The sequence below is a fragment of the Thunnus thynnus genome, chromosome 2, assembly GCF_963924715.1.
Source record: "Thunnus thynnus chromosome 2, fThuThy2.1, whole genome shotgun sequence".
In the NCBI taxonomy this organism is placed as follows: domain Eukaryota; kingdom Metazoa; phylum Chordata; class Actinopteri; order Scombriformes; family Scombridae; genus Thunnus; species Thunnus thynnus.
In genome coordinates this window covers 33,128,815-33,154,379 of record NC_089518.1, presented here as the reverse complement: position 1 = coordinate 33,154,379, position 25,565 = coordinate 33,128,815, and the positions used below count along the sequence as shown (strand labels likewise).

Sequence of the window (25,565 nt, the reverse complement as noted above, 5' to 3'; positions counted from 1 at the left end):
CCATGAAAGTTTAGATGAAGTAGACTCTGATTTGTCTAAATTTCCTGCCTGGACTTTCTAAAAAATCAGCTGTATTGGTTTGAAGACAAACCAATACAACAACAAATATCAAAAAACTTGATTTTTGTGTAGTTTGTGTAGTATACTTTGTATCCGTCCTGAAGATAAACAACAAAATAAATTTCATTTAGTTTTTTGTATGTGGGCACAGTTTCCCTTTGTTTACCTCCACAAAGGGGTTAACAAAGTCAACAAAGTCATTTTATTTCCACGTACTGTCTCTTTGTTTCTTGTTTGTGATGGCAGATTTTGTAAAAAACTTTATTATATTAATATATAATATTTTTATGTCAGTTTTTGATTGGGACCTTTAAGGTCCCTAATATGCTGGATTGATAGTATTTTAAAACAAGGCACAGGGGTTAAAAGATAACACGTACATTATAACTTGCTTATCACAATGCACCATTGTGTCTTGGAGTCCAAAGGGTCAGGCTAATAAAACATGTCACACAGAGTCCAAAGATGAGTGAATGAGTCTAACCAGCTAAAATGGTGATAAAACTGAGTCCATCTTAAAAAATTAACATGGCACATTTGTGCATGCATGACGTGCACAAATGTTTTTTGAAATGAAATGAAATCTGTTCGAATATGGAAAAATAAAATGTCAACTGAGAAAATTATAGTCAAACACAAATACAGATAGAGACACTTATAAACACACCTCATTCATGTTTCCTCACATCATATAGTAAATAAATGTCATCTTTAGAGTCTATTATTAGTGTTTTTTTCATGAAGTGTATTTAACTTCTTAACCTTCCTGTCTGTGTTTAGATTTCTCTCACTGTCCGGGGTCCAGAATAAACATTTAAGCCTGAAGAACAAGTTGCACAGGTTTTAGGTCACAACTTGTTCTATATCTTAGTAATAAAAGCAGAAAGCAGCTTTTATTACCATTAATGATTAACCAATGAAAGAGGAGGGCGAAGCTGAATGCAGAGTCTGACACTTTGAACAGAGCCACAACACCATTACAGGGTTGGAATCTCTAACTGAACAACGCTCACTTGGAGGACTGTAAGAAGCAAACTGGAAATTGAAAATTGGTGAGTCTCTCTTTGAAAACAATTTGGAAAACAGAGAAAATGGCTGAGAAAGATGCTCTTCTCAAAAGTTACCTGAGTTGCCATCTATGTTCAGAGACTTTCAGAGATCCTGTGTCTCTGACCTGCAACCACAGCTTCTGTTCAAGCTGTCTGCAAAAATTCTGGGAACAAGCTGAAAACAGAAACTGTCCCATTTGTAAAAGAAAATATTCAAAAGATGGACCAGGAGTGAACTTTACACTGAAGGAACTGGCTGACTCATTTGCAGGCAGACAGAAACCTGAATCATCTGAGACAGAAAAAAGAGAAAAGGAGGTGGAGGTGGTGTGTAGCAAACATCAAGAAGAGCCTAAATTGTTCTGTGAGGATGAACAGAGAGCTGTGTGTCCTGCCTGTGACGTTTCTCTCCACCATGGTCACAAGGTGGTTCCTGTAGAACAAGCAGTCAGTGACCTGAAGGACCAGCTGAAATCTGACTTAAAGTCTCTACAAGACAAGAGGGACAAATACAAACAAGTGGAGAAAACATACAATGAAATGGTTGAACACTCCAAGAATCAGCTGTTGTCCACAGAGAAGCAGATCAGAGCAGAGTTCAACAAGCTCCACCAGTTCCTGAAAGAGGAAGAGGAGTCCAGACTGGCAGCACTGAAGGTAGAACAGGAGCAGAAAGGGGAGACTATCAGCACAGAGATGAAGAGGATTCAGGAGCAGATCTCCTCTCTGTCAGACAGTATCTCTGCTGTCGAAGAAGACCTGCAGAAACACAATGTGTCATTCCTCAGCAGTTATAAACCCACTCAGACCAGAGCCAGAGCCCAGTGCTCACTGTCAGATCTACAGCTGGTCTCAGGAGCACTGATAGATGTGGCCAAACACCTGGGCAACCTGTCCTTCAGAATCTGTGAGAAGATGAAGGAGAAGGTCCACTTCAGTCCTGTCATTCTGGACCCGAACACTGCAAACCCCCGTCTCTGTCTCTCTGATGATCTGACCAGTGTGAGACGTGGAGACACAAAGCAGCAGCTCCCTGATAATCCAGAGAGACACACTAATTATGCCACTGTTCTGGGCTCTGAGGGCCTCAGCTCAGGGAAACACAGCTGGGAGGTGGAGGTGGGAGACTATCCTAGCTGGTATGTGGGTTTGGCTACAGAGTCAGCTAACAGGAAGGGAGATTGTCCCGCCACACCAGAATGTGGAATCTGGTGTTTAGAGTATCGCAGAGGAAACTACACTGATGGTCTTGGTAAGAATGTCACAGTGAAGAAGAATCTCCAGAGGATCAGAGTCAAACTGGATTATGACAAAGGGAAGGTTTCTTTCTACGACCCTGAAGACATGACTCACATCTACACTTACAGAGACGCTTTCACTGAGAAACTCTTCCCTTATTTCAGTACTGGAGAGAATGGTGATGCTAAAACCACTTATATCAAAATCTGTTAAACTGAGATTTCTCTGTGATGTTCAGGAGGTGTGTGTGTGTGTGTGTGTGTGTGTGTGTGTGTGTGTGTGTGTGTGTGTGTGTGTGTGTGTGTGTGTGTGTGTAAGGGGTACACATCATCACATTTTACATCAAGTGATAAACATTTATACAGATAATTAAGGCTGTTTGTTAGATCTCATTAGTTTGGTTAGAAGTTGTTGAGCAGTTTTTGTTTAAGTCATGTGATTCTATTTTTTAACTGTCATCCACCATCAATGTTAGTTTGTAAGATTTCTGGATCTTCTGATGATTTATTTCAGATTTGATCATGTTTTAATTTCATTTTTTACACTTTAAACTCATGTTCAGTGTATCAAAAATCATTCTGGCTCTGATTGATTATTATTTGTTCTTTTGTTCTTCAACAGAACTGATTTGTTGTTGACGGTCACAGATATTGTTTTATCTTGTTTTCATGCAAAAACATGAAAACAGAAACCGTTGTTCCGTTATTTTATAAAATGTACATCTGATGGATGCTGCTTGTCATGATGTGTAATTAAATCATTAGCAGTTTTTATTCTAAATGTGTGTCAGTCAGAAAAGGAGATACAAGTTGTTTCATTTTCTTTAACATCTATCAAATAGTCATGTGACTTTACAAAAGGTAAAATCTTACAAAACAATTATACAACCAGTTTATGCAAAATACAATATTTTCATTTAAACCCATTAATGGTTTAAATCTCAATTTCTTCTTTTCAAAACAACACATTTCTCACTGAAACTGTTTCAACTTTGTGTGTTTTCAGAACACAGTCTCATAATCTTTGTGTCACCTCTTCAACATTTATGGACAGTCTGAACTTATTTAGTTAATATTTCCTTTTATAAAGTCACATGACAAATTAACTGATTGTATATAAAGAAACCTGAAACAACCTCATACCACCCTGATGATGCTAAAACAGTGACAAGTAACGGGAACCTTCAAAGAAATGTAGTGAAGGCAAAAGTCGTAAGTTTCCAAAAAAAAATGTATACTCAAGTAAAGTACAGATACTCAAAAAATGTGCTTAAGTAAATGTAATTCGTTACTGTCCACCCCTGGTACTCTGATATGAAATGAATCCACTCTTACATGCACATGTTTCTCACAACTCTTCTATTTCTTCTTCAGAGAGATAAATTAGTCAAACATCAGTTTGTGCTTCTGTACATGTTGGGATACCTGCAGTCTGAAAGGCTGAAGGTTTAACACTTATCAACAAGCTCAGTTTGCACCTTGTTGTGAATATGTGATGCAACCTGAGTGACAACGTCTTGATTCAATGACAATAATTCATGTTTTACTTACAGTGGAAAGGTGTTGTACAGCAGATTGACAGTCTGAGCAGCTTTTTTTCTATTATAGATATAATCCTGTACTGTGTGATTAGAAAGTTTACAAAAATAATTATAAAAAAGTTTCGCTGCTGGCCTGAACTACATTTTTCTTCTTGTTTTATTTTAATGCCAGTCTGGACTCTGGGTGGAATATCTGCCAGATTTTTACTTAGAAACCTCATGTTATGTTACTTATACATTCAAAATATGTTTGAACGTTGACATTGACAGATCATTTATGTGTTGTTTTCAAATAAAAAGCTTGACTTGTGAATTGTGATTTGTTTTGCAGTTGTTAACCTTATGATGATCTTTCAGACTAATGCCTGATTCAAGTCCTTATTGACCCCGAATGGGAAATGAAAGAAAAACAATAAATGAGTGAATTAAGAAAACCAGCAGTAAATTCAAGGAAAAGTATAACACTCTGACCCTGTACCTACACCTGTATTTAATCCAGGGGGACGAGATAAACAAAGTCATACTGTCATAATACAGTTGCTGAAAAAAAAATCATAAAACTGGTTTAGTGTCAGTCAGCTTGTTGAAATGTGAACTGCTCACTGGAGGACAAAGAAACAACTTCTTTCATGTTTGTGATATTTTATGAGCTGCCAGTGTAAAATGTTTGCCTTTTTAGTAGTAAAGAAACTAATGGAATAGATTAAAATATAAAGTGTGAGCATATTCTTTTGTTTCCCACCGATGTCTAAACAACAAATATGTAATGAATGAAGAGTGAAATATTTACCTCTGAGACGTCCTGACAACACCCTCTGCTGGTGACAAAACTACACAGCAGCATTTCCTGCTGTTAATAATTTACCTGTGACAGAAGTCAGTAAAAGTGAAAGCAGATTTTGATATTGTAGATCAGAGCTGAGACGCCATTACAGGGTGTGAGATCTCACTAATTTCAAGAAAATACGGACACAAAATGCTGAAACTGTATCACAGCATCAAGCAACAAACTTTAGAAATCAAAGCTGTTAATTATCCTGTTTATCAGCATCTTGTTTTCAGTCAAACAACATTGTATAGTAGTATATATCCACTGTACCGAATGCTTTGATTGTTTCAGTTTTGTGACAGTTTCAGTTGTCAGATTTAGATTTTTATATTTTTGGGTCTTTTGATGAGTTATTTCAGTTGTGAATCTGTTGTTTTATTCTTTGGAAACAAGTGTTTTAATATAGTTTTATTTTAATTCAGTGTTTAATTCTGACAGTGCTTCTGCAAGGTAAAATTTTACAAAACAATTATACAACCACTTTTTGCGAAATACAATATTTTTATTTTAACTCATTAATGGTTTAAATCTTAATCACTTATTTCAAAACAACACATTTCTCACTGAAACTGTTTCAACTTCAGTTTTCAGATCACAGTCTCATAATCGTTGTGTCACCTCTTCAACATTTATGGACAGTCTGAACTTATTTAGTTAATATTTCCTTTTGTAAAGTCACATGACAAATTAACTGATTGTGTATAAAGAAACATGAAACAACCCCATACCACTCTGATGATGCTAAATAGACAAAACATGTCAGTAATAAAGCGTGACAAACATGTTTATTTTAATGGAGTTGTGTTAATTCTCACGTTGGTCTGTATTTTCAGTTTGAGACTTTGTACTTCTTCATTGAAAGTGTTGATAAGGATTGTGATTAAAGTGTTATATGAAAATTATTTTTATCATCACTTGATGTTCTGTTGAACAATATTCACTTTAAATTAAAGGATGAGGCTGGAGATCTTCTATTTTTCTTACTGTCATCAAATTTCATGAACAGATCAAATGTCTGTCCTTCAACACTTCCTGTCCCCAGCCTGTCTGACACTCAGTCCCAAACACATTGGTTCCTACTGGAGATGTGAATCTTTAAAATACAAAATACAGTCACACAGAGAGTTTAAGTTTTCAAAAAAGCAAAGTAATTCCTTATGTAAATCTTTAAAAGTGAGTCACAAATATAGATTTGCATTTTTCAAAAAAGCAAAGTAATTTCTTAAAACAGCCGGATATCTGTTAAAAAGACATTATTTTACAGATTTCCTCTATATATTCCAATTTAGTACAATTGTCAGAGACAATTCTCACATACAGTTTGAATATAGTCAGTAATGATGATGAATGGACATATTTTTCTTCTTTCACTATAAGTCCACGTGGTGGAGACAAAGTACACATTTTGGTTACAGCCTGTTAGTATTTTGAAAAGTGTTCATTTGATTTCCATTTTATGAGCATTTCTACACATATATATTGTTAAATTCAGTTTAGTTTGGTCATTTTTACTTACTTCCTGAATATAAAATTCACTGTTATCTTTCCTTCAAAAACACTCTGCTTGTCACATTTTTACTGCACTGCAGCTCTTTGGCAGCACCCCTCGCTTTCATCCTGAGCAGGTTATCATCCTGGTCAAACATCAGAGGAAGGCCAACAATGGGAACTCTGTGGTAGATGGCCTCTTGAAGTCCATTGGTGCCTTTATGGGCCACAAACACTCTGGTCTTTAGGTGTCCTCAAGTTCAAGTTCAAGTTCCTTTTATTGTCATGTGCACAATAATTACAGTGAAGCAGTCAAGAAAAAACTAAAAGTCTCCAGGTGCTTCTACTGTACGCAGCAGTTCATATCATTATCATATTCATGCCACACAGGTTTCCTCCACTGGAGCCAGCAGGGAGGTCAGCAGCTATGCTAGCAGTGTGCTAATGTACCTGACAGCTACAGAGAGCTGGTCTCAAGGCCTCTGGACCACATCAATAATACAGGACACAGGGCCGATAGATGCCAATCAAATATCCATTTATCACCCCTCCTCTCTTTGTGTTTCTTACAGCTCTGGCTCTCTCTGGCTGGCCTGTAACTCACTGAAAACACACACACACACACACACAAACACACACACAAACACACACACACAAACACACACACACACACACACACACACACACTGTATACAGTCTCTGTTCACATCTACTCCCTTAACCGTCAGTGGTCCTGTATTCAGAGTTCCTGGGAGAGTGCTTGACTTATATGTATATATGTGTTACATGGAATGAGAGCTCTGTTTGGGGTCACCATGAAGCAGAAGAAAGGCTGTCTGGTTGTGCTGTTTGAGCACACATACTGTACATACAACGTAATCTTTTCTGTACTGCCAGTACTCACCTGCATGTGCACTGATAGCAGTGTCCCTACACAGAGTGAAACAATGAGAGGGAAACAGTTCGTGTAAAAGCTGATATAGTAGATCTCATTTCTTTTACTGCGATGAGTTGCAGTGAAACATCACTGGAACAGGTTTCAGGTGTTTTTTGATGTATTTTAGTGTTTAGATCCTTTACTTAAGTAAAAGTACCAATACAGCAATGTAAAATACTCCATTACAAGTAAAAGTCCTGCATGAAAAATCCCACTTAAGTAGAAGTACATAAGTATTAGCAGCTAAATGTAGTTTAAGTATTGCAGTAAAAGTAGTGGTTTGGTCTCTCTGACTGATATATTATTATATATGACATCATTAGATTATTAATACTGAAGCATCAGTGTGTGAGCAGCATGTTACTGTTGTAGCTGCTGGAGGTGGAGCTAGTTTCAACTACTTTATATACAGTTAGCTAGTTCAGTCCAGTGGTTCCCAACCTAGGGGTCAGGCCCCTCCAAAGGATCACCAGATAAATCTGAGGGGTCATGAGATGATTAATGGGAGAGGAAAGAAGAAAAAACAAAGTTCTGATACACAAATCTGTTTTCAGCTTTTTGGACTTTTTCTCTAATCTTTGATTTTTGGTGAAATATTGGATCATTTGAACATTTATTGAAATGAAACCATGTGAGAAGTTTAGAGGGGAAAATTACTATTTGGTGGAGCTGTTAACAACTCACAGACATCTGAAATGTGACCCCGACTACACACTGCTTTATGTAAGACGTCAAAAGCCAAAAAGGTTGGAGACAAATAAATAAAATGTAGTGGAGTAGAAAGTACAATATTTCCTTCTGAAATATAGTGGAGTGGAAGTATAAAGTAGCATCAAATGAAAATAGTCAAGTAAAATACAAGTACCTCAAAATTGTACTGAAGTATATTACATGAGTAAATGTATTTAGTTACTGTCAGCCACTGGATATTCAGTGTTTATGTACAAGTAAAAAGCATTTCCAGTATTGACACATTGTAGAATATTGCAAATATGGTGAAAGTTCCTGAAAACAATCTGGAAAATATTTTAGCAATACAGTTCAATATTTATCAGTAAGTCAGACACTTCTTGTTGTTCTTTGCTTAAAAGTCATGTTTTTTTAATTTAAAACTCATACAGCAGATTTTTTAAAGATGCCAGAAGGAAACTTTAGGAATCACATGCACACAAAAAACAATACTGAAAATGAATTATATATTTTAAATGGATTTTCTTTATATATCTGCAGAATAGGTTCTGTGTATTTCTGTGACACTATAAAAATCTAAATTTTTGACATTTTTGGGAAAAAAAACTCTGTTTGTCTTTTAGAAAGTCCAGGCAGGAAATTTAGACAAATCAGAGTCTACTTCATCTAAACCTTCATGGAACTTGTGAGCTGTGAACAAAAATCCTTATCTTGAACATTCAGTCTCATCTTGGACTTAAAGTCACAAGTTTAGCAAACACTGAGATCAGCTCATTCAATAAAACATGTGAGTGTAAATGAAAAAGTGAGAAGATTATGTTAAGTGCATTTAGGGGGATGCTTGTGTATTTGAAAATGTTATTCAATTTGTATTCTGTTACCATTAAAAACTGTCAAGACAAACATCAATTTGATGAATAAAGACTGATTGATCTCATGAATATACTTATCAGTATAGTAATGAACTGCAAAACTGCATTTTGTCTTACCTACATTTTATATTCATATACAATATATTTACAATTGGACACTTATGGAATATGGAAATGTACAAATTATAATTAAACACAAATTCAAATATAGACACAAACTCATTGATGTTTCTTCACAGCATACAGTAGATAAATGCCTTGTTGAGAGTTTAATATCAGTGTTTTTTCGTCATCTGTTTTTCAAACAGTTTCTCTGTCGTCACTGTGACCTGAAGTGTATTTAACTTTGTGATGCAGTAAACATCAGCCTCATTATTAGAGTAAAAATCTTAACCTTCCTGTCTGTGTTTACATTTCTCACACTGTCCAGGATCCAAAATAAACTGAAAAGTCTGAAGGACAAGTTAGTTTTAGGCCACATCTTGTTACTGCTTTTATTAACATTGATGATTAACCAATAAAAGAAGTGGGTGAGGCTGAAAGTAGATTCTGACATTGTTGAACAGAGCCACATCCCCATAACAGAGTTGGAATCTCTAACTGAACAACGCTCACTTGGAGGACTGTAAGAGGCGAGCTGAAGGGAAAATAAAAATTGCTGAGTCTTTCATCTGAGAATAATTTGCAAAAAGGAGAAAATGGCTGAGAAAGATGCTCTTCTTGAACGTTTCCTGAGTTGCCATGTGTGTTCAGAGACTTTCAGAGATCCTGTGTCTCTGACCTGCAACCACAGCTTCTGTTCAAGCTGTCTGCAAAAATTCTGGGAACAAGCTAAAAACAAAAACTGTCCCATGTGCAAAAGAAAATCTTCAAAAGAAGACCCAGGAGTGAACTTTGCACTGAAGGAACTAGCTGACTCTGTTGCTGAGAGAAAGAAAGCTGGATCATCTGAGACAGAAAAAGGAGAAAAGGAGGTGGTGTGTAGTAAACATCAAGAAGAGCCTGAATTGTTCTGTGAGGATGAACAGAGAGTTGTGTGTCCTTTCAGTGAGGTTTCTCCCCACCAGAGTCACAAGGTGGTTCCTGTAGAACAAGCAGTCAGTGACCTGAAGGACCAGCTGAAATCTGACTTAGAGTCTCTACAAGACAAGAGGAACAAATACAAACAAGTGGAGAAAACATACAATGAAGTGATTCAACACTCCAAGAAACAGCTGTTGTCCACAGAGAAGCAGATCAGAGCAGAGTTCAACAAGCTCTACCAGTTCCTGAAAGAGGAAGAGGAGTCCAGACTGGCAGCTCTGAAGGAGGAAGAGGAGCAGAAGGGGAAGACTATCAGCAGAGAGATGAAGAGGATTCAGGAGCAGATCTCCTCTCTGTCAGACAGTATCTCTGCTGTTGAAGAAGACCTGCAGAAACACAACGTGTCATTCCTCAGCAGTTATAAACCCACTCAGACCAGAGCCAGAGACCAGTGCTCACTGTCAGATCCACAGCTGGTCTCAGGAGCGCTGATAGATGTGGCCAAACACCTGGGCAACCTGTCCTTCAGAGTCTGGGAGAAGATGAAGGAGAAGGTCCACTTCAGTCCTGTCATTCTGGACCCAAACACTGCAAACCCCCGTCTCTATCTGTCTGATGATCTGACCAGTGTGAGACGTGGAGACACAAAGCAGCAGCTCCCTGATAATCCAGAGAGAAACTTTAAGCATTCCACTGTTCTGGGCTTTGAGGGCTTCAGCTCAGGGAAACACAAATGGGAGGTGGAGGTGGGAGACCAACCCGACTGGTATGTGGGTTTGGCTAAAGAGTCAGTTGACAGGAAGGGAGAGTTATTTGCTACACCAGAATATGGAATCTGGTGTTTACTGCATTGCAGTGGAAAATACACTAACGGTCTTGGTGAGACTGTCAGTGTGAAGAGGAGTCTCCAAAGGATCAGAGTCCAGCTGGACTATGACAGGGGGGAGGTGTCCTTCTACGACCCTGAAGACATGACTCACATCTACACTCACAGAGACACTTTCACTGAGAAACTCTTCCCTTATTTTTGTATTTGTTCAGCTGGTGATGCTAAAACCACTGATATCAAAATCTGTTAAACTGAGATTTCTCTGTGATGTTCAGGAAGATGTGTGTGTTGTTGAGCAGTTTTTGTTCAAGTTATGTGATTCTATTTTTTTAATTGTCACTTACCATCAATTTCAGTTTGTAAGATTTCTGGATCTTCTGATGAGTTATGTATCAAAAACATTCTGGCTCTGATTGATTATTATTTGTTCTTTTGTTCTTTAACAGAACTGATTTGTTGTTGAGGGTCACAGATATTGTTTTTTCTTGTTTTCATGCAAAACATGAAAACCTAAACCGTTGCTCTCATCTGAATTTTTGAAAGACGTTGAGCCGTTCAGGATTTAGTTATTTTCTCCTAAGAATAAATTGAAGATGGTTACTCCTGCTGTTGATATTATGTTTACTGTTTAATGGATTTGAACAGAATATTTACTTATGTTGTTAAATACTCTCATGGCTCTCATTCTTCTTTCTTGTCTTTCAAAAATAGATTTAGTGTGTAAGTTAGTTTTGTTGCCTCTTAAAATAAAGATGAATTCACAAGAAAATATGGATACAAAATGCTGAAACTGTTTCACATCATCAAGAGACAAACTGTACAAATCAAAGCTGTTAATTATCCTGGTTATCAGCATCTTGTTTTCAGTCAAACAACATTGTATAGTAGTATATATCCACTGTACCGAATGCTTTGATTGATTCTGTTTTGTAACAGTTTCAGTCGTCAGATTTAGATTTTTATATTTTTGGGTTTTTTGATGAGTTATTTCAGTTGTGAATCTGTTGTTTTATTCTTTGGAAACATGTTTTAATATAGTTTTATTTTAATTCAGTGTTTAATTGTGACAGTGCTTCTGCATACTGTGTGTGTCATTTTGGTGGTGTATACATGGATTGATAAACTGCAATGTTGAGATGATGATCAGCATAAAATAAACAAAACCGATCAAAACAATTCAATTTAATTTCTCTGAGTCAACTATATTTTATAAAATGTACATCTGATGGATGCTGCTTGTCATGATGTGTAATTAAATCACCAGCAGTTTTTATTGTAAATGTGTGTCAGTCAGAAAAGGAGATACAGGTTGTTTCACTTTCTTTACAAACATCTATCAAATAGTCATGTGACTTTACAAAAGGTAAAAACTTACAAAACAATTATACAACCAGTTTTTGCAAAATACAATATTTTTTTATTTAAATCCATTAATGGTTTAAATCTCAATTTCTTCTTTTCAAAACAACAAATTTCTCACTGAAACTGTTGTGTTGTGTAATGATTATTTTTATGTTGCCGTTCATCATTTTAACTTGAAAGATTAAACTGAAAAACTTGAAGTTGTGTGTTTTTTCATTCAGTCTGGTTCAGCAGTAAGTAGCAGCAGTTCACTCATGATGAGAAGACTTTGTTCTGTGACATGATGTCAAAGGTAAAACACTTTATAATCCTGCTGGTTCCTCATCACTTGATGTTCTGTTGAACAATATTCACTTTAAATTAAAGGATGAGGCTGGAGATCTTCTATTTTTCTTACTGTCATCAAATGTCATGAATAAATCAAACATCTGTCCTTCAACACTTCCTGTCCCCAGCCTGTCTGACACTCAGTCCCAAACACATTGGTTCCTACTGGAGATGTGACTTTAAAATACAAAATACAGTCACACAGTTTTAGGTTTCAAAAAAGCAAAGTAATTTCCTAAATTACAGCTGAGTAAAAAAACAACAACATTATTTTGAAAAATTCTTGTATATATCCAGATTCAGTACATTTTTCAGAGACAACATGCTCACATACAGTTTGAATACAGTCAATAATGTTGATTTATAGACATATTTTTCTTCTTTCACTCTAAGTCCACATGGTGGAGACAAAGTACACATTTTGTTTACAGCGTGTTAATATTTTGAAAAGTGTTCATTTGATTTCCATTTCTGAAAGTTTCTACAGATATATAATGTTATATTAAAGAGTATGGTCTCGACCTGCTCTATGTGAAAAGTTCCCTGAGATGACTTTTGTTGTGATTTTGCGCTATATAAATAAAAATTGATTCATTGATTGATTGATAAATATATTATTGTTTGTTCTGCTTAATTTGGTTATTTTTACTTACTTTCTGAATATAAAATTCACTGTTATCTTACCTTTGAAGAAACTGTCACCCTATTTGTCACATTTTACTGTATGGACAAGGTATTTGAAGAAAAGTCATCAGAGGCTGCAGCACATTATGACGTTCTTCAAGCCGAGCACCAATTGTTGAAAGGAAATTTGAATAAATCTCCATCAAGCTCTGTGAGGATTTGATTACAGTTTGCTACAATTGTATTCTAAGTAGTAACCCCTGCCTTTAAGTGCACAGACACTTTTTTCAAAGATATCCATGTGCCGTCTTATAAACAGTGTGATTGCCATAACAGCCTTTTGCATAGACTATGTCAGTTTGTGTCATACAAAGAATATGACCTTATGTTTAATTCCGCCCCCCCCCCCCAAATTCCTATTATTTTGTGTATTATTTCAGCTAGGGCTATCATGTGGAAACTGATGTTTTCTAATTGGTCCTTAAATGAGGGTTTTGACAAGAGTTACTTTGAATGTGATATTTTGTACCAACCGATGCAATAAAACTGAGTGTACTTCTTTAAGAAGGCTTTGGTTTTTCAATCTTCATGTATGCAAATCTAAATATTGCTACTCTACTTATGATGTGCGTTTAAAACATTAGTAATTTATACCAGAGATGTAGTCGAAAAAGTAGATGTTTTTTTACTATGCAGTTTTGGCAGTGCTGCTTTAATAACGTTAGTTAATACAGCCTATTGTGGGCACAAGATTAATTGAAAAGCAATCTTTGCACACCAGTTAACAGCCAGGGGTTTACTGGTTTTTAAACGCATATAAAGTTAAAAAATATGATATTTTTGGACTTTGCAACCTCTGTATTATTGTAATTTTCTCCCTCCCTCCCCCTTTTTCTTCTTGTTCTCTCAGATGGATGTTTGAGCTTCACTGTGCAGAATGATGTATGTGCAGTTTGACACTTGAAGGCTCTTTTCACTTTCATCTGCCGAAAGTGGAAATTTTCTCTCTGCTCATTGAAAATTTGATTTTAAGGGATGGGCATGATTTGTGACGTCACAAGTAGTTTGAAGACAATTGTGGTCCAGTATGCAACACACAAGTGTGATGTGGATAATTGAAGCCTGGCGCACACATGCATACACTACATACACTGAGAATGGACTTTTCAATGAAATAGGAGACATCTTGTGTCCAGCAGTTAAACTTTTGAGATGAAATATTTGTATATTCATAGATTGTAATTAATTTTTAATTAGGGAGAAGGAGTAGATGCCATTTTAGGGATTTTTACATGGTAATTATACTGCTTTGTGGAATAAACATATCCGACATACATTATTATTCCAGATGAGTAGTGTTACATGTCTTAACACGTTTCTGGATCTTAAACTATTTTCTGTCAATATTTGGTGTAGAGTTTTAATGATGACGCCCTTATTTTGAAAAACTCCCCGCGGAAGTTTTATTTTGGCATCCAGGGGGCGGGGCCGAGACGTAAACAACGGCCACTGCTTCCGGTGATGTTCACAGGTATGGTGCTCGTGTCCAAACATTTTTTTTTTTTTTTTACTGAAAATTATATTTATTTTTTTCAGCTACAGCTACATTTAAGCTCAGCTACATCTTGTTGTAGAGATTTGTTTATTTTTCTGCCTTGTCATTCGGGATTCGTTGTTTGTCCTACGAGTTAATTCAGAAATGCTACACCCTAGCAAGCTAACAGCTAACCGCTAAACAATGTACCGTTAAATGTACCGTTACCGTTAAAAAACGGTAGAAGAAAAATGGGACACCTCACTGTTCAACTATGTTTTTTATTCATGTGCACAAACCTACAGCAGTGTAGCTATAGCTGCCCATTCACTACTGTTAGTATAAATGTAAAGTGAGTTGGGACAAATGAGTAACCATTCATATTTCATAAAGGATCCTGCAAACGACAAAGTAATATTTTGGGTGATGAAGCTTCAAGAGTCGGTTCACCAAACTAACGCTACTACCTGTGAGCAGGACTTTGTCTCTAGAAAGAGCCCTGTTCAGATTATGTCGTATTTTCTTGTATTTTTTCCTGCACTGTAAACATCATATATTAAATTCCATTCACCTCCATTGATGAGGAAATTTAAGAGACAGGTATCTTAACCCTTTGACATAACTCCAGACTATCTTAATGACTAGATACCACAAGAGGTAACTAGATGAGAATATGTGTCGTTTGTCATTTAGTTGAACAGACCCCTTAATACAAACTATTGAAACACAGATCAATTTCTCAATCATCAATCAAAGTCTGTTTGTATCGCACCACTCATACAGGTTAGTACAATTCAAAGTGCTTCACAGATGTAAAACAATTGGAGACTGATGCACATGAGAAATAACAATAATGAAAATGTATTAAAAATAAATAGATTCAATAATAATGATAATAAAATAGAGTGAAATAAAAATAGATAAAAACAATAACAAATTAAATTGATGGAAAATATTTTACAGCACGAACACAATAAAATGAGATAGATTAAAATAGAGTAAAATGTCTATAAATTGTCTATTTATTTCTTAAAGATATGTTTTAGGATATACAAAAGTCCTCTGCTTGGTATAATAAATTGTGTCTGACATGTTTTTTTCCCGCTATTCCCCGTCTCCTAGGAACTAAAAGACCCTGACGGTTATGGAGGATGATGGACAACCCGACAGCAAATAAGAGCCACCTACCCTGTCAGTCATGGGCGGGCCAGAATGGCTGGTCCACAGCTTCAACTCAAGGGCCCCTCCTTAACCCTCTGTCCAGCTCTCAGCATCTCAGCCTGGGCTCGTCTTCTGACCAGAGACCCCCCTACGACCACATGCAGGCATCTGACCAGAGCTGTCTGAGTGACCTCAGCACTTTATCATCCAGAAGCAACACTCACCACCCTGCCCTGTACAAAGCCTCCCACATTAGTAGCAATTTGTCGTCCACCTCGCTATTTGCCAACTCCGCCATCCCAAGTGTATCTCACATTATATCTTGTGATCAGCAAAATCCTCACAGTTCATCAATGCTACTAGCTGTTAACCAAGGAAAAAATATCCCCCCACCTTCTCTTCAACAAACAAACCAAGGATCTCAGCCTTGTAGGCCCCAACATCTACCACTTCTCTCGCCCCACGACCCTTACAAAACCTCTTTTCAACCTCCATTAACCAACCAGGGGCTTCAAGATATGACCATTAGCCTACCGTCATGTGGACAAGATTTAAACCAAGGATCACAGAGGACATCTCAACCTACTTTTGAAGGAGTGAATGTGGATGCTGGTGTTGCAGGATACACTCACAGCCATGCCTCATCTACTTCTCAGGAGCAGCCTCAGTGGATACCTTCATCAGACTGCAGGGGTAAGCAGTTTTTGTAATACCTGTATGGTACTTTGTCATGTATTCAAGTCAAGTCAATTTTATTTGTATAGTTCAATATCATAAATCACAAATTTGCCTCAGGTGGCTTTATAATCTGTACAGCAATAAAACATCCTCTGTCCTTAGACGTTCAAATCGAGAAACTCCCTAAAAAAAAAAAGCCTTTCTCAAATAATAAAGATAATAAAAAATGGAAGAATCCTCAGAAAGAGCGACTGAGGAGGGATCCCTTTCCCAGAACAGACAGACATGCAATAGATGTTGTGTGTACAGAATAGACAAAGACAGACAAATCGAAAACAGTATGATGAAATTATATATATGAAGGATGTGATCAGGAGGATGCAGAGCAACTTCCAAGTGCCGCCAAGAGCAGAACAGGACCTGAGCCATGCAAACTCCCTCACCATGGAGAACTGGGATCAGGACAGACTACATATGAACATGTATTGGAAGATGAAAACCCTCTTCAGTGTGCTTAAACATGTTGGGATTGATATTTGTTGCTTACACTTGGTATCCTGACTTTTATATCTTGACTTTGACAAAGCAAACTGGATTTTTTTTAACTTGACATGAATTTTTAGATCAAAATTGAGTGTATTAATTTTTGAGGAATTTGAATATAATTTTTGAAGTTGTGAACCCTAAAAAGATATATGCTGAAAATAAAGTTTTTCACATTGCACCAAACAACAGAGACAAAGTCGTTTATCTTTGTCTGAACCAGGCCGATCAAGTCTATCAGTGTTGTTGATGTTGATGACAAAACAAACTACGGCTTCCAAAATTAACATAAAATTGAATCAACATCTATTTAAAAAGAGTCCCAACAAAAACTGAACATTATAAACTATAGGAAGGTAGCATGAAATGCACATTAGATTTTTTGACAATAAGAAAAATTTAGAAAATTGCCAGCCTGATCCTTAAAATAATTGGAAGATATTGTGACAGGTGACAAGTCGAGCTGTCAGAGCAACAGCAAAACCCCATCATCCAAAAAGAAGAATAAAACATTTCAACACGCTACAGATCTCAATACTGCTCAGAATCCAACTTTTCCTTACATTATCTAACTTGTCTTTTCCTCAGGAGCCAAAAACAAGTCTGTCCCTGATGCAGCTGCTCATCCTAACAAAAAAACATCACAAAAGGGGAACATTTCTCCACCGGTGAGGAAATTAACACCATAACTTACATCAGAGGATATATATATATGTATATATACTGTAGATGAGAAGACTTGAATTTTTTGCATATTACTGCAAATAATATTATATAAATATTGTTTCTACAGAAGTTAAATGTACTTATTGCAAGTTGATTAGAACAGAAACATCTACCTAATGAATCTAATGTAATGTAATATTTCCACTAGAGTTATAGAGCTGTGGCGTCTAACACGCACCTTAACATTATACCTTTTTTAATTAATTTCAAAAACTCTGCTTTCAGGCCAGCAATGAGCGGAGTCGTTCAGTAGTTTTACATCAGCGTGCACTACTACTCAAACAACTGTCGGAGTTGGATAAACTTGTAAGTGTGATTATTTGCCATCCGCTACCACTTTAAAATTGTTCAATAATAATGATATAATACAATATAATTCAACATAATTACTCCCTGATGACTTCACTTTGTCCCCCCATTAAGCTGGAATCATTACCTCCAGATGACAGGAGTGATGGGCAGTCTCAACACACAGCTAATCAGGTAGGTTACATTTTTTAAATGATGTGTTTTCATTTGCAATGAAGAACAACGATTCACATCTAAAATTCATGCAAAAATATAATACATACTGTTTTTTTTCCCACTTTTAGTCTCCTCCATTGATGAATGATTCATCTCAATGTGAACAAACAAAGACCAGTGATCCACAGCAAGTTCAGCTGTCAGCAGCAGGCAGAACCAAGTCAAAGGTAGTAACACATCAAATTATTAAATCAGCTATAATCAATATTTTTTATAATTACAATGTATCACATGACAGCGTACAATGTTAGGTGAGAACAGAGAATCATCATTATCGACCACAGCAGGCAGCTGTTTTCAGAGAAAAAGCTCTAAAAAGCCAGCTGCTCAGCAGCAAACAGCAAATTTTACATTTTTAGGCTATTAATAAATGATAGTCATAGTTTCTTGTTTTCTTTTTGTTTTTGTTTATATTGTTTTTTAGTTACAGTCACATCTTTTAGCGGATTGTTCGACCTCAGCATCCTGTGAAGAACAAAATGAGACCTGTGATTCACCAGATGACCTGATGTCAGCAGCAAAATTAGAGGTAGTCACCTGTAAAATTTTACTTTTTTTGTTTAATCTTTAACAAATAGTACATGTACAACCTGGTTATTTAGTATTAGTATTATTTCAGAACAGTTTTCATATGATTTTTTTTACAGCATGGCCACAGTTTGTTTGGGCATTATTTTCATTAATTTCAATTTGGACAGGCCATATTTAAACCAGGCACAGTTCAGCTGAAAATGTCATTAACAACAGTGTAATTGAAATTTATAAGTTCCATTTTGATCAATTAAGTCAGAGTGCAGCAAGTGCAAGATGTAAAGTAAAGAAAATATGGCAAACAGTAAGTGGCCTAAATACTGAACAGAAGTAGCCATGCCAGACAAGATAACCAATAAGAATATAAACACAGCTTAAGCCATCATAGACCATAAGCTGGGTAGTACCTTTAAGTTTCGTGAGTCTCAAAATATTTGTGTACAGTTATTCAGGTATCACAGTGCAAGTGTTGTAAAATTGAGCAAATTAATTATGTTGTAAGTTTCCACATTTGCTTAAATATTTCCTAGATAATTCACACTTGTTCTACGCTGCATCGGTAGTCACTTCAGCTGCTGTTGCTACAGCTTTAAACAGCTGTCCAACAACAAAAGCGAGTTTTAAAAATGAAAAATACTCATTAAACTTACAATATACTGAATATATTCCACAGTATTGAAGAAGACAAAGACTGTTTAGATTTAGGTGTTACTTATAGCCAGTGTATTTATTTGTAAGTTTATCTATAAGTTATTGTAAGTAAAAATAAATTAAATGTCTAAATACTAATACATACTTGAATCTGTTTAATTTTTAGCCTTCAACCTCTAGTAGTAATGGATTTTTTGGTGTTAGGACATAAACATTGAACTTTTGAACCTGCTGTCCACTTCCAGGGTTTCAAAGCACTGATATGCTGTTTGGAAATAATAAGAACCCAAAATTCATATGTACTTGTTTAAGGACCTTCTTTTCTACCAGAATAAAAAAAATCAACATCACTCAGTAGGTTTTTATTTTCTGCAGTTACAGACTGATAGTGATCTTATTTCTACATACAATTGTTTTCCTTTTTCCAGAAAACAAAAAATGTCTCAGCGGAGTCAGATGACAGTGATCCTGATGCCTCAGTGGAGTCAGAGGACACTGATCCTGATTACTCACCTAACAGTGATGGTGACTTCTCTGACTGCTTGTCTGACACTGACGATGGCTTCTCAGACGAATCCAGTGACAGCAGTCCTTCGACCCCACAGGAAGAAACACCTCACCCCAAATCTCCTCTTCCAAGGAAAAGGGGGAACAAATCAGGAGGTTCTTTGTTAAAGGACAAAAGTGTCGGTCCTCTAAAAAAGACACACGCAAGTAATCAGAAGAAATCCTCAACTGTGGTGTTGCCAACTTCAAATTCAAAAGCACAACGTGTTTATGATAAGAGGAATTATTGTCTGTTTTGCTCTAAACCAATGGTCAAAATGGCAAGACATCTTGAGTCAGTCCACAGTGACAAAGCAGAAGTTGCAGCTGCATTTCAGTATCCCAAAAATTCCAGAGAAAGGCAAAAGATATGGAACAGATTAAAGAATCAAGGAAACTTTGCTCATAATAAAAATGTTTTAAGAACAGGGAAGGGACAATTTGTTGTCCGAAGAACAGCAAAGCAAACTGGAAAAGGACTGAAAGACTTTCTTCATTGTCTTTATTGCCGCGGTCTGTATTTTAAGAGAACTTTGCACAGACACATGAGGTTGTGTCCAGAGAAAGTGAAGAATGACAGTGAATCACAGATTGGAAGAAAGCGTATCGCATCGCGCTGTGTGCTTGAAACTATCGGAGACCTTGGCGTAAGTGATGGTTTCAGGGAACTTCTGTCCCAGATGACATATAATGATGTGACACAAGCTGTCATGGATGACAAGATTATCTTGCAGTTTGGTGAGCAAATGTTTGATCAGCACAGATCCGATGTGAAGAGGCATGATTACATACGACAAAACCTTCGTCAGATAGCAAGACTTTTACTCGAAGCTCAAAAAATAACTCCCCTGAAGAAGCTGGAGGACTTCTTTCACCCCTCAAGCTTCCCACATGTTGTTTCCGCAGTGAACGTCTTGGCAGGTTACGATCCAGAAAAGAAAACGTACAGCATTCCTTCACTTGCCATCAAGCTTGGCTACCATCTACAGAAGTGTTGTGGTATTGTTGAGAAGAATGCAGTGCAGAGTGGAGACACAAAACTGGCAGAGTCTGCACAAAACTTCCTCTCTGTGTACCAGAAAACATGGAATATGCTAGTTTCTTCAGGTGCATTATCAACCCTCAGGGAAACGAAACTGAATACAGAAAAGAAGGTTCCGTTTTCTCAAGATGTGAAGCGCCTGAATTTCCACATGGAGAACGTTCATGTTCTTGCTGAGAAAAAACTCACAGAGTTCCCTTCTGCAGAAAACTATGCTGCTCTGGCCAAAGTAATACTCGCTCGAACAATTATTTTCAACAGGAGAAGAGCCCGTGAGGTATCAGCGGTGTCACTAACAGCTTTTATGTCAAGGAAAAAGTCAAACCTGCACGATAACTTTGATATATCTGTTTCTGACTTGGAAAGAACCATGTGTGGGTTCTTCACTAGAATTGACATACAAGGGAAGTGCGGGGGAATGGTCCCTGTTTTACTAAAACCATCATTCGTGTCAGCATTGGAGCTTCTTGTCAATGTTCGTGAAACGTGTGGAGTCCCCAGTAAGAATCTCTTCCTGTTTGGCCGACCAAGTGCACTGTCTGCCTACAACGGCTCAGACTGCATCCAAAAATATGTCAAAGAATGTGGCGCTAAAGACCCTGAAGCACTGAAATCGGCGAAGATCCGGAAGCATTACGCAACAATGCTGCAGCTGATCAACCTGGATGAGAATGAGGCCGACCAAATATTTGGTCCTAATAATCAAGTCCGAACCCTGCTACAGAACAGCAGCATGCAGCTGGATGACGTCCAAATGGACTCTGAAGGTAAGAATTCTTCTTTTTAACGCCAGAATTACGATGAAGTTTTAAATCATATAGGAATAAATGCAGGGTTTAGAAAGGGGGTCAGTCTGTGTAGCGTGAAGAGCCTTACATGTTGCCTGCACATGAGAGACAAAAGAATATGACTTTAACTCTAAATCCTGACAGCCACACAGTTTTAACTTTACTGCAAAACCTGAGTATTATGACCTGTTTCCCAACATAAGCTTTGATAAAGTCAGCTGTGTAATTGCTGATTTCCTGATGTCTGAGCGCAGCACTTATCACCTCTTTGGAAAGGTACACTACAGAAAGTATTTATCCCACTGCTTATCTTCCACAAACAGCACAAGCCACAGGACATTTTATCATCATCTCCTGTGGTTTAAAATCATTTTCCTACTGAAAATACTGAAGTTAACCACTTTCTGGTGTAACAGCTGGATGTTTTCATTTTTTATGAGCAATATTGAAAGCATTGTCTATAACCTACTATAGCTTACTAAATCAATCAGTGCAATCTGAAGTTACGTACTATAATTTGGAGCAGTCGCATCAAAATTAACTTTAAATCATGTGTGGTGGAACCTGGAATACACATAACGCCAATGCTTTCAATCGTCAGTTTAATTTGTTATTATAAGGTAAGTAGGTAGATATTAGTGCTGTGACCTATTAATGTAATAAGTCTCAATGGAGTGTGTCATTCAGGTATATAGGAAGTGTAACAAACAGTGGCACATGACCAGCCACTAAATTGCTTTTGAGCAAGGTGCTGAACCCAAAAACTGGACTGCATTGCTGCAACATGGATCATTTTGAGGTCTGGCTTTTTCAGCAATAATGGAAATGTGGGAAAAGGTGTGTGTAGATAAATGAGATATGTGAAAGAAGTCTTTTTTGTCTTACATACAGAGAGATTACAACCTGCAAGAGGACATCAAGCTGCGTCATGGGATCAGAGTGAGGTTCTTGGTGCATGCTATGCGCCAGCAGATTTTTATCATGAACAAGCAAATGGAGTAATGGCAAGCACCAGCATGACTGTACCTCCAAAATATGGCTACTCAGGCAAAAAAGGTAGTGATGTTGAGCATGAACAGTCATTCTATCCCTTTCTTTCTTTAATTGTTGGCCACTTTGGCTGAGATTTTCTAAGTAAAAACATCTGTACAGTAAAAAAGCAGGATTTTGAAGGTGAGTGAGTGAGGGGGATGTTTTCAGCTTTCTCATGCTACCATATACGGTTGTCTCTACGGTTGTCTCTGTCACAGCTACAGTGCATTCAAAAAGTATTCAGATCCCTTCACTTTTTTCACATTTTGTTATGTTGCAGCCTTATGCTAAAATGGTTTAAATTCATTTTTTCCCTCATCAAGCTATACTCAATACCCCGTAATGACAAAGTGAAAACAGAATTTTAGAAATTTTTGCAAATGTATTAATAAGGAAAAACTGAAATATCACATTCCCACCGTGGTGAAAGAGCAGCAATATTAAATACAACAGTATTTGTGTTCTCTCTCTGTTTGGGTTGACAACATTTTGGATCAGGTCTCTTTTTTTGAAAATTAATTTATGCATGTTGGGTTCAAGGTGGTTTTCCACGGGTCTGTTTTGGATCGGTTCCAACATTTTGGATCCCTGTAGACCCCTAAATTCAGACACTTTGCTTTGACACTTGAAATTTAGCTCAGGTGCCAGCATCATACTCTGGGGGGTTTTTCAGTGGCAGGGACTTGGGGACTGGTCAGGGTTGAAGGAAAGCTGAACGGAGCAAAGTATAGAGTTATCCTTAATGAAAACCTGGTCTGGAACGCTCAGGACCTCAGACTGGGCCGAAAGTTCACCCTCAAACAGGACAATGACCCTAAGCACGCAGCCAGGACAATGCAGTAATGGCTTAAGAACAACTCTGTGAATGTCTGTGAAGTCGGGGCTCTTGCCCAGCCAGATCGAATATCTCTGGAGAGCACTGAAAAAGGCTGTTCACTGACGGTTCCCATCCAATCTGACAGAGTTTTAGAGGATTTGTAGGGTAGAATGGCAGAAAATCCCCAAATCCAGGTGTGCAAAGCTTGTCATGTCATACCCAAGAAGACTCAAGGCTCAAATAAGTACTGAGTAGAGGGTCTGAACACTGAAGTCAATGTGATATTTCAGTTTTTTCCTTTTTAAAAAACTTTAAAATTGTTTTTTCACTTCATCATTATGGGATATTGAGTATAGCTTGATGAGGAAAAAGGTTTTAACAATTTTAAAGTTTAAACAACAAAAAGACTGCAACATAACAAAAAGTGAAGGGGTCTGAATATTTTCTGAATGCACTGTAATTGCCTGAATAGTGTCTTTTAATGTTTTTTTTAAGTTAAGTTTAATTTTCTGGCTGCTGGACTCTTCATTTAGGATCCAATTAATTTAACGGGAGCAACCATTCACCTTAAGACATTTAATTCTAAAATAAGGTATTTTAATATTTCCATTTAATGGCTGTTTAGCGAGACTAAACACTGAAAAATCTTTCATGCATTTAAAAAGGGAAGTTGAGTTAAAATGCGTTCCTACTTGTCCACCTCATTGTCCAAGCTTAATTTGATGTTGAAATGTGTCTTTAGTTTTCATTCATAACTCCTTTTTTTCCCCCCACAACAGGCTCTCAAAATCAGGGCAAACATAAATGGGAGGACGCAGAAGTTTGTGCTGTAGAAAGACACATGATGCGTTTCATTCAAGGACACAAGGTACCTCAGAAAAACGACTGCCTTCAGTGTCTTGAGGCTGAGCCAAAAGCACTGAGGACCCGTTCCTGGAAAGGTGTAAAGGACTACGTTAGAAACAGGATCACTGCCCTAAAAAGACAAAGTGGCACCTCCCAAGCTTTATCTACAAACAGTAACTGGCCCGGGCAAGTGGAACCACAAAGGACTGGACATTTTCAGCAATTGTAGACTTTTCCCTCTTCTATTTTCTTACACTGCATCTCCCTCTGGCCCTCTTTGTCTTTCATTCGTTATCGGTCTCCTCTCTGTCTCTTATACAACATTGTGAGCATTTCCGTCCATTAGGATGGCCAAGAATACATTGATAACTGATCATTTTTATTTTCTGATTTGTTCTGCAGTTGTTGTCAGTCATTATTCTTACTTTGTATCATTCTACAGTATATCTCTCTCTGTGGTTTAGCTTCATTTTAAGAAGTTCATTTGGACACAAGATGGTTCATAAATACTGACAGATGATGTTATACAGATTAAGCTGATGTCTAATTATTACGTTTTTGGAGCTGACCCTCTTCGACCAAGTTATCTGGCGTACTGTATTTTGTTATTCAGTTTGACTTTGTATAACAATTTACCAATAATAAAGTGCCAACGATAATGTCTTACCAATGGATGTCAGAGTAAATGGATGAGTTATCTGTATTCCATGCATAGAATGGCAAACACTTTGTTCTAGTGATTTCTGTCACCCGTAAGGGCTGCTGTATCTTTGTCCTTCCTCTGTCATGAAGTGGTGACAGAGGAAGTGACAGCAGCAGTCCCCCCTCCACTCAAAAATATGTTTTTTTTTCTTGTTCCTTCAGTTGGATGTTTGAGCTTCACTGTGCAGAATGATGGATGTGCAGAGTTTGACACTTGAAGGCTGTTTTGACATTCATCTGCTGAAAGTGGAAATTTTCTCTATGCTCTGCAAATAGTGGCCCATTATGCAACTTACATAAGTGTGATGTGGGTAATTGATGCCTGGCAGTGCATATACACACACTGTATATACTGAGAATGGAATTCTCAGTGAAGTAGGAGACATCTTGTGTCCAGCACTTAAACTTTTGAAATTAAATATTTGCATATTCATAGATTCTTATTCATTTTTAATTGGGGAGAAGGAGTAGATGCCATTTGAAGGAGTTTAACGTGTTAATTGTACTGTTTTTGTGAAATAACCATATAGGACACACATTATTGTTCCAAGATGAGTATTCTTACATTTCGTAA

At 37.1% G+C, this 25,565-nt stretch overlaps 3 protein-coding genes across 5 annotated transcripts; all 3 read left to right on the top strand.

The window, feature by feature from the left end:
- The first annotated feature begins 1,151 nt into the window (after nucleotides 1-1,151).
- Nucleotides 1,152-2,561, top strand: LOC137171767 (nuclear factor 7, ovary-like). Its single transcript, XM_067575883.1, has one exon. It carries the CDS (start codon nucleotides 1,152-1,154, stop codon nucleotides 2,559-2,561), a length of 1,410 nt encoding a protein of 469 aa, XP_067431984.1.
- A 6,788-nt stretch (nucleotides 2,562-9,349) lies between these two features.
- LOC137172521 (nuclear factor 7, brain-like) lies at nucleotides 9,350-11,950 on the top strand. Its single transcript, XM_067577007.1, has one exon. The coding sequence runs from the start codon at nucleotides 9,403-9,405 to the stop codon at nucleotides 10,804-10,806; it is 1,404 nt and encodes a 467-aa protein (XP_067433108.1). The 5' UTR covers nucleotides 9,350-9,402; the 3' UTR covers nucleotides 10,807-11,950.
- A 2,389-nt stretch (nucleotides 11,951-14,339) lies between these two features.
- On the top strand, nucleotides 14,340-24,955 carry LOC137168455 (uncharacterized). 3 transcript variants are annotated; one of them, XM_067571051.1, is made up of 10 exons: nucleotides 14,341-14,400; nucleotides 15,526-16,257; nucleotides 17,374-17,453; nucleotides 17,737-17,817; nucleotides 17,935-17,994; nucleotides 18,105-18,203; nucleotides 18,461-18,565; nucleotides 19,647-21,573; nucleotides 22,486-22,650; nucleotides 24,223-24,955. In XM_067571051.1, the coding sequence occupies exons 2-10, from the start codon at nucleotides 15,555-15,557 to the stop codon at nucleotides 24,516-24,518; spliced, it is 3,516 nt and encodes a 1,171-aa protein (XP_067427152.1). In that variant the 5' UTR covers nucleotides 14,341-14,400; nucleotides 15,526-15,554; the 3' UTR covers nucleotides 24,519-24,955. The 3 variants fall into 3 exon arrangements, with proteins under 3 accessions (XP_067427170.1, XP_067427152.1, XP_067427162.1); XM_067571061.1 differs by lacking the exon at nucleotides 14,341-14,400 and adding an exon at nucleotides 15,164-15,186; XM_067571069.1 differs by lacking the exon at nucleotides 18,461-18,565 and having other exon boundaries at nucleotides 14,340-14,400.
- The last annotated feature ends 610 nt before the right edge of the window (nucleotides 24,956-25,565 follow it).

Excerpts from the sequence above, each read along its gene's own strand:
- LOC137172521 (XM_067577007.1), top strand. The coding sequence starts at position 9,403 with ATGGCTGAGAAAGATGCTCTTCTTGAACGTTTCCTGAGTTGCCATGTG.
- LOC137168455 (XM_067571051.1), top strand. The coding sequence starts at position 15,555 with ATGATGGACAACCCGACAGCAAATAAGAGCCACCTACCCTGTCAGTCA. Across the intron at positions 17,454-17,736 it reads AGGGGAACATTTCTCCACCG|GCCAGCAATGAGCGGAGTCG; the intron begins GTGAGGAAATTA and ends CTCTGCTTTCAG. Across the intron at positions 18,204-18,460 it reads CAGGCAGAACCAAGTCAAAG|TTACAGTCACATCTTTTAGC; the intron begins GTAGTAACACAT and ends ATTGTTTTTTAG.
- LOC137171767 (XM_067575883.1), top strand. The coding sequence starts at position 1,152 with ATGGCTGAGAAAGATGCTCTTCTCAAAAGTTACCTGAGTTGCCATCTA.